Raw genomic sequence first — 13723 nt, forward strand, 5'->3', positions numbered from 1 at the left:
CTATATCTAACAAACACACAAAAAAATACTCAAGCCGTATAAATAGTTCCACCTCTGCTATCCCATAATACTGATTTTAAAAAATGGTCACTGTTTGCCAGATATCACTCCTCTACGTTAGAAAAGGCAATACAGCATTTTGAAAAACTGGATGGAATTCCAAAACTGAAGGGAAAAAAGTTCTATTTTCCACTTAGGCAAATACAATGTACTTAAATGCGCATGAAGTATATATGGCCCTGGATGCACGCAGCCTAATTTCAAAAATTGTGCCTTAAACTTGTATGCAGAACAAAGTTAGCACAGCAGGCCTGATCGCCATCCTTGGAAAGGCTGCTTATAAGGTTGGCCCTTGGCTGGCATCTGGAAACTTGGATTTGGGAAAGGTACCCCCTATTTTCAGAACTGGTAAGAGTGGCTCATTGTGCCTACAGAGTTTGTAGAAACAACACAATTTATGCTGATCACCTGCTTTCTTTCTGGGAGTCTGGTATTTTGGTACTTACTAAGCAGAGGGTGCCAATGTGACCAGCTCCCAATAAAAACCTTGGGTGCTGAGTCTGTAGTGAGCTTCCCTGGCAGACAGCAGTACTTCATACATGTTGTCACAGCTCGTTGCTGGGGGAATTAAGCAAGTCCTCTGTGACTCCACTGGGAGAGGCCTCTTCGAAGTTGCCCCCAAACTTGATCCTGTGTGCCTTTTCTCCTTGCTGATTTTGCTCTGTATCCTTTCACTGTAATTAAGCTTAGCCATAAGTCTGAGTATATGCTGAGTCCTAGAGAATCATCAAACCTGGAGGTGGTTTGGGGGATCCTTCAACACAACCTACCTCTCTGAGACACAAGATATTAGGGTGAATGACTGAAATATCCAGAAGACCAGGCCGGGACTCACCATCAGATTCAACTTGTGGTTGATGGCCAAGGCTGAGTGCTCCAGGGCTTTGAACACAGAGGCGTAGCAGTCTCTGAGCTTGGTGTATTTGCCGACCAGGGCGATGGAGCAGGTTTTCTGTAATCTTTCATACCTGGGAGGAAAGACAAATTTAAGGTTATACACATGTAACATGCCATCACCAACATAATGACAGTCACCCCTCTTATCCCAAGGTACTTTTCAAAACCTTAGGAGCAGATGCGCCTTGAACTTAATGTACTTAATTCAAATCCCCATCCCACCCGCAAAGAACTAAAACCTAATGCCAACGGATTTCAAAACCATAGGAAATCCCAACATTGGTTTACATAAGCAGGCACAGATATAAATCAGAGAAAAAGTTAAAAGCATTAAAAATATAAAAAGCTGGGCCGGCCCGGTGGCTCAGGCGGTTAGAGCTCCATGCTCCTAACTCTGAAAGCTGCCGGTTCGACTCCCACTCCCACATGGGCCAGTGGGCTCTCAACCACAAGGTTGTCAGTTCAATTCCTTGAGTCCTGCAAGGGATGGTGGGCTCTGCCCCCTGCAACTAAGATTGAACACGGCACCTTGAGCTGAGCTGCCTCCAGGATGGCTCAGTTGGTTGGAGCACGGGCTCTCAACCACAAGGTTGCCAGTTCGATTCCTCGACTCCCGCAGGGGATGGTGAGCAGAGCCCCCTGCAACTAAAATTGAACACGGCACCTTGAGCTGAGCTGCCGCTGAGCTCCCGGATGGCTCAGTGGGTTGGAATGCGTCCTCTTAACAACCAGGTTGCCGGTTTGACTCCTGCAAGGGATAGTGGGCTGTGCCCCCTGCAACTAGAAAACGGCAACTGGACCTGGAGCTAAGCTGCGCCCTCCACAACTAAGACTGAAAGAACAACTTGAAGCTGAACGGTACCCTCCACAACTAAGATTGAAAGGACAACAACTTGACTTGGAGAAAGGTCCTGGAAGTGCACACTGTTCCCCAATAAAGTCCTGTTCCCCTTCCGCAATAAAATCTTTAAAAAAAAAAAAAAAAAAAAAATATATATATATATATATATATATATATGAAAAGCTGTCCCCATCTCATAAACATGAGCGATCCTTAAATAAGGTAGCATTGTATAAGAAAATGCATTCTAAGTGTCAACAGGATACATTCCAATATTAAGTTTGTAAGGTGACATTATATAAGAAAATACATTCCAAGTGTCTACATTAAAAATTGTTACATTCCCAGCTGGCCCACAAAAGCCAGGTTATTCATGGCATGCCTGAAAAATGGTGCTAAGAGTACTATTTAAAGTGTTACAACGCGTTTAGATCATTTTTATGAGAAAATTCCATTCTACATAAAACGCTCAATCACATTTTACTATTAGAGCCACAATCTTTACTGTTGCTTTTGTCAGGAAATCTGTTCAAAGAACATGAAAAATGTCTGGTCTGATACTAAGTATGTGGAAATGTCATCTTGGGGCTGAAGATATTTTAAGGCTTGGAAGCAAACCCTTCCTCCCAACACCTTATGCTACTATAGTGTGGAATAGTCCTCATTCATATTAACATCTGCAGAGAGCACAAGAGCAACATGATGTCAAACAGGCTGGGAGGAGACAAATGCACAAGAAGTGAAGAGGTCAAAACTGACTGTCAAGCTGACTTTCTAGGAAGCTGACTGAAGTACCTGAGAGAAGGAGGCTCAACCTTTCACTTGCTACTTAAGTTTATGTTGCTCTGGAGATTACAGAGCTGCGCATGCTTCACCCCAGCTCTACATAAAGGACCCAGGTAACAAAGCAAGTTGGTGTCAAGCCAAGATGTCGAGACATCAGAGGTAAGTGCTTCCTGGCCCAGTGTTTGGCCTATGGGCACTGGCGATCACAACCACATTTGAGCACCGCAGCTTGGCTGAGCCCTCATCCTCCCCCAACCCGTTCTCACTCCTGCATTGAGGGAGGGACATCAGCTCTGCTCCCGGGAAGGAAGCAAGACTGGAGTCAATACTGCCAAGTCCTCCTTCCTTTCCACTCACTCATGTCCGGTCTTCTCAAGTGAGGAGGAGTCATCCAAGCCAGGTGGGACAGGTGAGTGCACTGGGTCACACCAACCATGGAGAAGGGCCACTGTCCAGGCAGTTATCCTCAGCCCATCTCCCTGGTGACCTCTTTCCCTCTTGGACCTACAGCCACAAGCCAAGGAACACCAAGGACTGCTGATAGCCACCAGAAGCTAGGACAGAACAAGGGACAGATTCTCTCTCTGAACCTCTGGAAGGAACCAACCCTGCTGATGCCTTGATTTTGAACTTCTGACCTCCATAACTGCGAGAGAATGTCTGCTGTTTTAAGCCACCTAGTTTGTTGTGCTTTGTTATATAGCAGCCACAGGAAACTAATAGGAAAACCAAAAACTGGCTTTAAAAAGCACAGAGGCAGGGTGGCCGGATGGCTCAGTTGGTTAGAGTGCGAGCTCTGAACAACAGGGTTGCCGGTTCGATTCCCACATGGGCCAGTGAGCTGCGCCCTCCACAGCTAGATTGAAGACAACGAGCTGCCACTGAGCTCCTGGAGGGGTGGCCGGATGGCTCAGTTGGTTAGGGCGCGAGCTCTCAACAACAAGGTTGCTGGTTCAAGTTCCACATGAGATGGTGGGCTGCGCCCCCTGCAACTAAAGATTGAAAATGGCAACTGGACTTGGAACTGAGCTGCGCCCTCCACAACTAGATTGAAGGACAACGATTTAGAGCTGAGAGAAACACACTGTTCCCCAATATTCCCCAATAAAAAAACAAAAAACAAAACACACACACACATTAAAAAAAAAAAAAGCACAGAGGCATAGAGTATAATCTAGAGCTATTTCCAATAAAAAGAGTTAAAATATTAAAATTTCTAGTGTTCAAAGAGAATCTGCCCGAAGCTACTCAGAAAATTCCTACAAAATGACTGATTCCTTAAGCATTCTGCAGGGCAGCGGTTTAATTTATCATCATTCATTAGAGTACCTAAGCTCAGAAACTGCATTTTATTCCTGATTCTACTTGCCCCAGAAATTCTAAAACACTTTTTAAATTTTTAAGTGAAAGGATAAGAGAATTTCAATCTACTAGTCTTCTACCAAGGTCAGTGATTTTGTCACCAAATCATTTTAATTATTGTTACCAACATCAATAATCAATATTTAGTATCTAATTCACTGTTAAAGCCTTACCTGTTTTCTCTCATAATTTCCACTATGTATGTACTAGTATCCCCCTGTTATATATGGATAGGAGAAAAAGCCCGGAGTGGTTAAGTAATCTGCTCAAACTCACACAGCTAGTGAGAGGAGAAGCAGCTGGGGTCGGGATCCACTGTGCCTGATGCCAAAGCCCACATTTTTTTTTTAAATTTAGATATAATTGACATGTAACATATTAGTATCAGTGTACACAACATAATGATTCGATATAGATATTGCAAAATGATCACCACAATAAGTGTAATTAACATCTGTCACCACATATAGTTGCAAATTTTATTTCTTGTGATGAGAACTTTTAAGATCTACTCTCTTAGCAAGACCAGACTCTACATTTGTAACTGCTGCATCTCCTGCCTCTCCCTAAGCTGCACAAGAAACCAGGCAGCCAAAGCTTTATGGAGTCATACCCCATCTATATTTAATACAAGAAAACAGGTGATGGAGATTTAATTTCCACATGACTTCAAATGAAACAACCTTGCAGAAATTAATAAAGTTAAAACCTATCAGGGGTTTTAATAAAGATGCTGACAGCTAATAGACACAGGATGGAACAATAATAATATAGGCAAAACTTCCCATTCAAAACGATTTTCTTTAGGAAATGTTAACCAAATCTTTTTGTTTGTTTGTTTTATTTGTTTCAGGTGTACAAAACAATGTAAAAGTTAGACATTACACCCCTCACAAAGTGATAACTCCCTTTCCCCAAAATCTTAAAAACTAGCAAAACAAGACAAAAAAACCAAACAGAAAAACCCATGACATTTAAAACTTTAAAATATACAGAAACTAAGAAATAAGCTAATAAAATGCTCCAAAGGCCCCAGAAATCTTCAAAGAATATAGCAAAACATTCTAACAATGTGCTAGAGCTTTAGACATATCCAGACAAAAAATATACATACAGAGAAAGCCGAACGCAATATAGGTACCTTTTAAAGTACATCTCAGTCCTACTCCTAAACACAAGAATTATTAAAGATTACATTAGTAATATCTTTCACGTACCTGTCAGCCATATTTCTCCACTTGAAAAGCAAATTACTTGCAGAATCACCAATGGGCAAATCCAATCTCTCTTTAAAATATTTAACAATGCCTTGTTCCTCCAAAAGCACAGGCACTCGGTATGTGGAAGAAACATCATGGATACATATGACCTGGTTAATGATGATAAAACACCGTATTTAAGTGGAATGACTCAAATATGACACAAGAAGGAGCTGAAGAAAAAGCCAGAACTCAACAGCCTGGCAGTTCATTTATACTAATAGAACAAAACCAAGAGCCCAGCCACCTAAACAAGAGGCAGAATTCACGCAAGGTTAGTTTCATCTAATTACAAAAAGGTTTGAATTCATTATTCTACCTCTGGAACCACCGGATGCTGTGGTAGAATAAAAAATGTATATAGTATATGGTCTTTGTTTCCAGTTACTGAAACAGAGATTCAAAAACCTTTGGAATTTCCTGAGTGATGGGGTATTTTTATTATGCTAATGAGGTGACTCAGGGTGGCCCCTAAATGGCTTCAGGATGGGAGTTATTCACCAGAAAAACTAACCAAGTCATTAGAGGGCTGGAACTTTTAGCCACCTGACCTCCGGGGAGGGAATGGGAGGCTAGAGATTGAGTTCAATATCCTGAAAAATTGTGGGGACAGAGCCAGGAGTGCAGTTTCCAGGCTCTCGGCCTCACATGGAAAGGTGCTGGCTCAGGTAGTAAATGGCCATCAGCTGTGGCTAGTTGGCCGTCAGCTGTAACCAGTGAGCCATTAGCCAATAATATAACTGCTGTGGCTACGCTAGCAGCAAATGGGGGCTAGCAAGGAGATGGTGGCTGGCAAGTGTGGATGCAGTTAGCACGGTGGGTTGCGGACAGTGTGGTTCCTTGTGGGGACAGAGCCCCAGAAAGTAGTTTACAGGCTCTCAGCCTCACATGGAGGGGTGCTGGCTCGGCTGCGGCTGGTTGGCCGTCGGCTGTGGCTGGTTGGCCAATTGGCTGCTGATGTAACTGCTGCGGCTACGGAGGAGAGCCGAGGAGAGCCGAGGACTGCAGAGGAGAGCCGAGGAGAGCCGAAGAGAGTAGAAGAGGAGAGCCGAGGAGAGCCAAGGAGAGTCGAGGAGAGTGGAGGAGAGTCGTCGGTCGGTTGGCAGAAAAACGGACAGCAGGTCGCACGTCCAGTGAACCCAGCCTCCAGTGAGACTATAGTGGTATGACTCCCCTACCTATGGCTCCGTGGGTGTTCCTTTTTGGTCTCACCATGTCCTGTGTTCTTGTGTGGGGAGAGGGAGCAGAGACCCCGCAGGCAGCCCCGCCCGACAAATGGCGCAGCGAGCAGGGTCTCCCGCACGACACTCCTGCTTCCTGTGTCTCCAACCCAGCTGCCAGTGAGAATATAGTGATATGACTCCCTTATCTATGGCTCCGTGGGTGTTCCTTTTTGGCCTCACCCTATCCTGCATTATGTGGTGAGCGGGACTAGAGATCCCTCATGACATCCCTCATGACGTCCCACATGCCACCCCGCATGACTACAATGATTTAGTCAATCATGCCTATGTAATGAAACTCCAATAAAACTCTGAACACCAAGACTCAGATCCTGGTTGGTGAATGTACAGGTGTGCCAGGAGGCTGGCTCACCCTGACTCCATGGAGATAAAAGCTCTGGTACTCAGGAATCTCCTAGATTTTGCCTATGTATCTCTTCATCTGGCTGTTCATCTGAACCCTCTATAATAACATAGTAATGGTGTAATGCAGGGACTCAGCTCCCGCTCCCTGCACAAGAACGCAGGACATGGTGAGGCCAAAAAGGAACACCCACGGAGCCATAGATAGGGGAGTCAAACCACTGTATTCTCGCTGGTAGCTGATTGAGACACAAAAGCAAACATCTGCCAGTACCCCAATGAGGGGTCTTCCTGCACCCCAGTCTCGCTGGTGGCCAGGCGAGACACAGGAAGTAGGATCAACACAATTAGCAATCCACAACCTGCTTGCTAGCTGCACTTGCTAGCCACAACCCACGCTTGCCAGCGTAGCCACAGCAGTTACATTAGTGGCTAATGGCTAACTGATTACAGTTGACGGCCAACTAGTCACAGCTGATGGCCATCTACTATCCGACCTAGCACCTCTCCACATGAGGTCGAGAGCCTGGAAACTGCTCTCTGGGACTCCATCCCTACAAATGGTAAATATATAGTACTTTCCTGAGTTTTGTGAGTCGTTCTAGAGAATACTCAAACCTGAAGGAGTGGTGGGGAGCCCCAAATTTGTAGTCAGCCAGGCACAAGTGTGAGTAGTTTGGGGAAACTGGTGTCTGAAGCGAGGGCAGTCTTGTAAAGGACTGAGCCCTTAAACCTATGGAGTCTGACTGTCACTCTGGGGCATTAGTGTCAGAGTTGAATTGCAGGACCCCCAGCTGGTGTCAGAGAATTGGTGTTGGAATGTGGTGCTTTATATGTCAATATCAAGACATACGGCCCAAGGTACCATCTTCTAAGTTTAGCTTAAAGCAGTAGCATTGAAGACATACACCTTGTCTCCGAAATGTGGGTATGCAGTCTGTTCATTCATTTGTTGCTGTTGCTGCTGCTGTGGTTGCTTTTGTCCGCCTCCTTCATTTGCCTAAATTTACAAGCCCACAATCAACTTAATTACACCTGTTAGAGGTGAATGGCTCCCCTGCCAAGTGGTGTGGTTGTTTTTCACACTTACCCTAACAAGCTTTCACCGTCCTCTCAAGTACATCCAAGAAGCTACTGGCAGGCACGTAAGGATTTGCTACCTCCTAAATAAATGCCAAAAAATGCTCTGCCAACAATATGTGTGCAGTCGTCCCCAAATCCATAGCTATCCATCCAGGGAATTCCTAAGCTGTTTGGACATCACCAACCTGATACTTAAGACTAGTGTGCCTCACTTGTGTATTCACCAACACAAATGAAAATGCTGAGATGTCACTGATATGAGGCTCTGTCACAAAAATTAAAGCTCTGGACGTCCACAACTCCCACATGTGGAAGACATGGAATCTGCACCTAGTTACTCATCCTCCAAGCCAGAGATATTTTTTCAGATGTCACAGTAATGGGCCACATCCACAGAGACACCTTGGATTCTCTATTCCCTCTTGGGCAACCCAGATGAGAAGTGCTTTAAGTGCAAATTCGCTGGGAACTATGAAATGGGAGCATTAACTCATTATCACAAAGAATGAGGTGCTGAAAAATGGCTAATAAACTGTCCTGTGGACTGATGGGACACAGCATGCTTCAGAATCTATATATAGAAAATAGACTCAATATGCTCAAAAGTTTGAACTAAATCTCCTGTCTCAGAACTGCGATGGAAAAGGGGGCTCTGTAAATCTGACAAGCCCAGTGACTGAAAATAACCTCACAGGGTGATCTGATCACAGATTTCTAATTGGGTAGGTCATGGCGGGTAGTCACACCGCAGGCCTATAAACTTCTCTAGTAAAAGGTTTATCCTTGCCTTAAGCCAGCCCTGTCCATTGTTACTGTGTGTCTAGGTTAACACAATTTTGAAATGCCAGAGTAATCCTCTTTTTCAGACCCCTCAGAGGCATAACTACCCTAAAGGGAGTACATAATCTTTTTAACTATCCTGTAATCCAATCCCAACCTTGCTTTCTCCCACCTTCATGTAATCTTCCTTACTTTCCCTCCTTAATTCCAAATATATAAAAGGAACTGCAAAAGTCTCATTCTTCGGAACATTTGAGATCTTGCTTCTTGGCATTCATCAGTTTGGCTCAAATAAACTCTTATAAAAGTTCTCTACAGGTTTGGATGTTTGCACATCAACAGAGCTCTCAAAAACCCAACTCTAAAAGCTGTAGTCTCCTTCTATTTAGGAAACCAAGTTATATTTGTTTAATACACAGAGTACTATTTACCAATTGGAAGGGTACAAAAAAAATTGAATAAAATCAAAATGGCTTGACACCATACAAACACAGGAGAGTGCTTTAAACCTGCCATGACATTTTTCAAAGTAGTTCAGACTTATGCACTGACCCTGAAGCATCGGACAGGAGGCACTTCATCAGACTTCCCCCTGAGATATAGAAATCTGATTAGATGGTTTTTAGGCTTCAGAGAACTCAGAGCTTATCTGAAGAAAACAAAAGGCTTCTGCTAAACCTCACCCTTTTCCTGAGCGCTGGTTGTATCACTTTTTAAATTATAGCCAACTCTAATCCCTTGTGCCTGAGCCTTACTGCAAACAACAGACAGAGATAAGAGAATAAAAGGAAAAGGAAAAGTGAACTCTCAGATACCCAGGTGGAAAATCTGACAGGGCAGAGGACCTGAGCCCAAATCACGGTACAGTTTCTGTAGCAGTGAACTGAACCGAGGCCACTGATGTAATCAGAAGTGATAGCATGAATGTCAATGTAATGTGTGCTTTGGGGTGAGTTAAGCTGTAGCAGGTACAAAGGAGAAATCGCAGTGAAAGCAGTCAGTGCCCTAGAAAGACAAGATAAAGAAACGGATAAGCAGGCTTCACATGGTTCTCTCTCTAGCGATATGACTAGAAGTTAAAAAGCCCACCTGGTTTTGTACCTGTAACTTAAGGAATGATTATGCAACGAAACATACACTCTATCTAAGGAATCAGGAGTGTCAAGATTGTTCACTTAAAGGCAAGGAAGCCATGCTTGGATATGAATTTTCACAAATGCTATGAAAAGCAATACGATAATTTAAGAGGTGTAAAACTTTGGCATCAGCAGAAGTGCCTGCAAGGCAATAAAATCTAAAGAGTAGCACTAACCTGTTCAGGGTTCACGTGACAAAACATAGAAATCTTTTCCTTCACAGCCATTTCGATGGGCGTTGAACTTCGGCAGACAATCTGTCAAAGTTAGTTATGCACAGGTCAGCAGGCAGGAATCGGCTGTCCACACCACCATTCATTTTCAGGAGGACGCTAGGTAAATTTCTTTTTGCTACAATAGACTTGACCAGGTATGTACATATTCATTCTGGGCATTCCACTGGACTTTTAGAAACTGGTCTGAACACTAATATAAACAACTATAATCAAACTCAACACAAATCTACCAATAAGAGCTCAAAATGTGAAGGCGTCTCTGGTAAGTAGAGGCAAGGCTCACAAATGTTACTTTTTTAAAAATACAAGAACAGAGCTAGACCAGGGGTTGCCAAACTTTCTCTAAGGGCCAGGCGGTAAATATTTCAGGTTTTGCAGGTCATGCAGTCACCATCCTGACTACGCAATTGTACCCTGCTGTGCAAAGGGAGCTATAGACAAATGTAGACAACGGATGGTACCATGTCCCAATAAAACTTTATTTACAGGCTACAGGCCTACAGGCCCTTATTTACTGACCCTTGATCTAGACTACTGGCAATAACTGGCTTACCTGCTATAAATAAGAGCAGTGATAGCCCATCCTAGCAGGGTCACAGGAAAATCTCCAGGGTCCCACCTCATTCCCAGGGACCCATTGACCATACGAAATGACAGGATATGGCACTTGCCCAGCTGTCATTGTGGCCAATCAAAGGAGGGCCTGGAGAACCGATGGCCAATTTAGAAATGTGTGAAACAACCCTTGAGGATGAGGGAATAAGCCTTCCCTGACTCCCAAATACAAAAAGCTCAATGTCACAGGAACCATTTGAGAGCTAGAAAGGACTTAAATGATATTATAGATTAAGAAAAGGAGATCTTATTCCAAGAAATTTACCAACTCTCTTTAACTCACCAGATCAGGAGACAGACCTAAACCCCTCAGCGCACGGACACTATTTTGTGTGGGTTTGGTTTTCTGCTCTCCGGTAGCACTGGGCTGAAAAGAAAAGGGTCACTGTCAGTACACTGGGCATTTAGCTCTCCTGGATAGTGAATGGCTCTCTAGTTAAAATGTGGAATAAACAGAACATCACAGGAAGACTTACAGAAGTTGTTGTCTACATACTTCTCTGGAAAGCTCACCTGTGGGACAAGGCTAACATGGATGTTACAGAAATTGTCTTTTTTTGCTTTAAACTGGAATTGTCTGAACGCTTCCACAAATGGCATTCCTTCAATGTCTCCGATGGTGCCGCCCAGCTGGGAATGGAAAAAAAAGACTCAAGTGATCTTCCATGTTACACAGACTAACAGAAAAATTCTTGATAGGCTAAGCAGAACAACTGAAGTTTCATGGTTGTACAAGAACAGAAGTTTGTAAATATACGAAAGATCACCGAATTGTACACTTAAGACAGATGAGACTGGGTGGCCGGATGTCTCAGTTGGTTAGAGCGCGAGCTCTGAACAACAGGGTTGCTGGTTCAATTCCCGCATGGGCCAGTGAGCTGCGCCCTCCACAACTAGATTGAAGGACAACAACTTGGAGCTGATGGGCCCTGGAAACACACTGTTCCCCAATATTCCCCAATTAAAAAAAAGAAAAGAAAAGAAATTTAAAAAATAAAATAAAACAGATGAGATTTATGATCTATAAATTAAACCTCACTAAAGCTGTTAGAAATAAAAAAGAAAAGTGCTGTACATTTAAGAGGGACAAGAAGCAAAGGGAAGAGAAAATGAAGACTAGAAAATAAAGTAAGAAGAAGGGATGGTGTGTAACAGCTAGGTAAACAGGAAAGAGAGCAAGCAGAGGCTTAAGAAGAGAGAAGAAAGCGAGAGCAAGGAGGACTTCAAGAATGATCTTGAACAGAGTGCCTGTTGTGTGGCGAGATGGACTAAATTAAGTGAGTGAGTCATGCTATCACTGATTCACTTGGATGTTACAGACTAGTAAATTCCCACCCCCACCCCCAAAAATGGGGGATCATTATAAGGCTGTCAACCCTTCACCTTATCAAGACTGAAAATGTTAAACAGTAAAATGGAGGGCTTTAAGAAAAGAGAAGGGAATTCATAAGCAGATAAAAGGATTCAGCATTAGGCCACAGAGGAGCAACATCAGCTTGGTTCTACCAATGGTCCAGTTGAAAGGTAAAATCCAAATCCAGTGACAACATGAGAAAAGTGAGAGGCACCTGGCACTGCCTGGTGTGAAATAGTGAGCATTCTCTCTCTCTCTCCCTCCCCTTGTTTCTCTTTCTCTCCATGAATTAACACCCGAGCACCGCGTGTGTACACGTACACACACACACACACACACACACACACACACACCTGCAAGCATCTGAACAGTCTCCTTGTAATGGTGGTACTACTAGAATTAAATCACTACTATTAAAACATGCTGGCTTTCTAGAACAAGCCGTACCAAAAGCCCTGAGAATATTCCTGACAGTATAATCCTTTGACAAATGTTAATTTACAATGTGCTTTCACTAGTTACTTAAGCATTTTCCTTTAGCCCAGGATAAAGTTCACCTTAACCCGTTCTTCCTCGCCATATTTAAATACTTACAGACTATCACATGGAATTTAAAATGAATTTAGCAGCTGAGCAGCTACCCCATGCTCAACACTATACATGAGATGCTGGGAAGAATTTAAGACAGGTGCTCCTGAGGAGCTCAGAATGTAGTAAGGAAAATAAGGCAGAGCTAGAGAACAATAATCCAGAGCAAAACTTCAGCACTACGTGGAATGATCTGGATGTTCAGGAAGAAGAGATCACGGTGGGCCCAGCCCCAGAATTCACCATCTTCTCTGGCTTCTGCTACCTGATGGGGTCTGGAATCTACTTCGAGCCCTGATCTCTCTTCCCAGCACCACTGAGCTTTGTGGCCAGTTTGTCCTTGACAATAATTACTCAAACTTACCGTGTCCCAAACTGAGCTCCTAGTCCCCGACCTCTGGGCCTGTTTCTCTGGGTGCTTCCTCATCTCAGCAAATAGTATCTCCTCCCACCAAATGGTTCAAGCTAGAATTCTTGGACGTCATCTTCCAGGCCCCTTTTCCTCACCCAAACCGGTTCAGTGGGTCACACCTCCAAAACCTCTTGCATAGCTCTCCATTGCTTCCATCCTAGACACCCAAACCGACACCATCTTTTGCCAGAATTACTGCAGTAATGTAAACCACGGGGTGGCAAACCATGGCCTGCTGCCTGTCTTTATGCATAAAGTTTTATTGGCACATGGCTATGCCCATTCGTTTACATTTTGCCTATGGCTGCTTTTGCACTACAATTGCAGAGTCGAGTAGCTGTGACAGGGACTCTCTGACCTGCAAGGCTACATATATTTACTATGTGGCCCTTTACTAAAAAAGTTTGCTGACCCTCAATCTTAATAGCCTCCCAACTTCCACCCTCTCCAGTCCTACAATCAAACCATTTGTCACACACCAAGCTGAGTGACCCTTTAAAAACTCAGAATATCTCTCTCCTGTGCTTACACCCTTCTGTGGCTCACTGCTGCACTAAAAATAAAATCTAAACTCCTTTATGCAGCCAGCAAATGGCCCTATTTGATCTCGCCCTTGCACAAATCTCTAATTTCATCTCATGTCCCCACCCTGTCTCCCCCACCCCCACGTCTTGCTCTCTGTGCGTGGGTCCCACTGGTCTTTCAGGTCCTCAGATGGGCACGCCCTT

At 43.9% G+C, this 13723-nt stretch overlaps 1 protein-coding gene across 6 annotated transcripts in view; it reads right to left on the minus strand.

Annotated features, from left to right (window-relative positions):
* The window catches only part of CTPS2 (CTP synthase 2), a 101235-nt gene that overhangs the window by 64896 nt on the left and 22616 nt on the right, over positions 1-13723 (minus strand). For all 6 annotated transcript variants that reach the window (XM_074324097.2, XM_019746325.3, XM_074324098.2 and 3 more), the window contains 5 exons: positions 11155-11271; positions 10925-11008; positions 9967-10047; positions 5164-5315; positions 896-1028 (listed from right to left, as the gene is read on the minus strand). In XM_074324097.2, the coding sequence (XP_074180198.1) occupies positions 896-1028; positions 5164-5315; positions 9967-10047; positions 10925-11008; positions 11155-11271 (567 nt within the window). The remainder of the gene's footprint in view (positions 1-895; positions 1029-5163; positions 5316-9966; positions 10048-10924; positions 11009-11154; positions 11272-13723) is intronic.

This window comes from Rhinolophus sinicus, chromosome 18 (genome assembly GCF_057876585.1).
Source record: "Rhinolophus sinicus isolate RSI-liver-muscle chromosome 18, RSI-T2T, whole genome shotgun sequence".
NCBI lineage: Eukaryota > Metazoa > Chordata > Mammalia > Chiroptera > Rhinolophidae > Rhinolophus > Rhinolophus sinicus.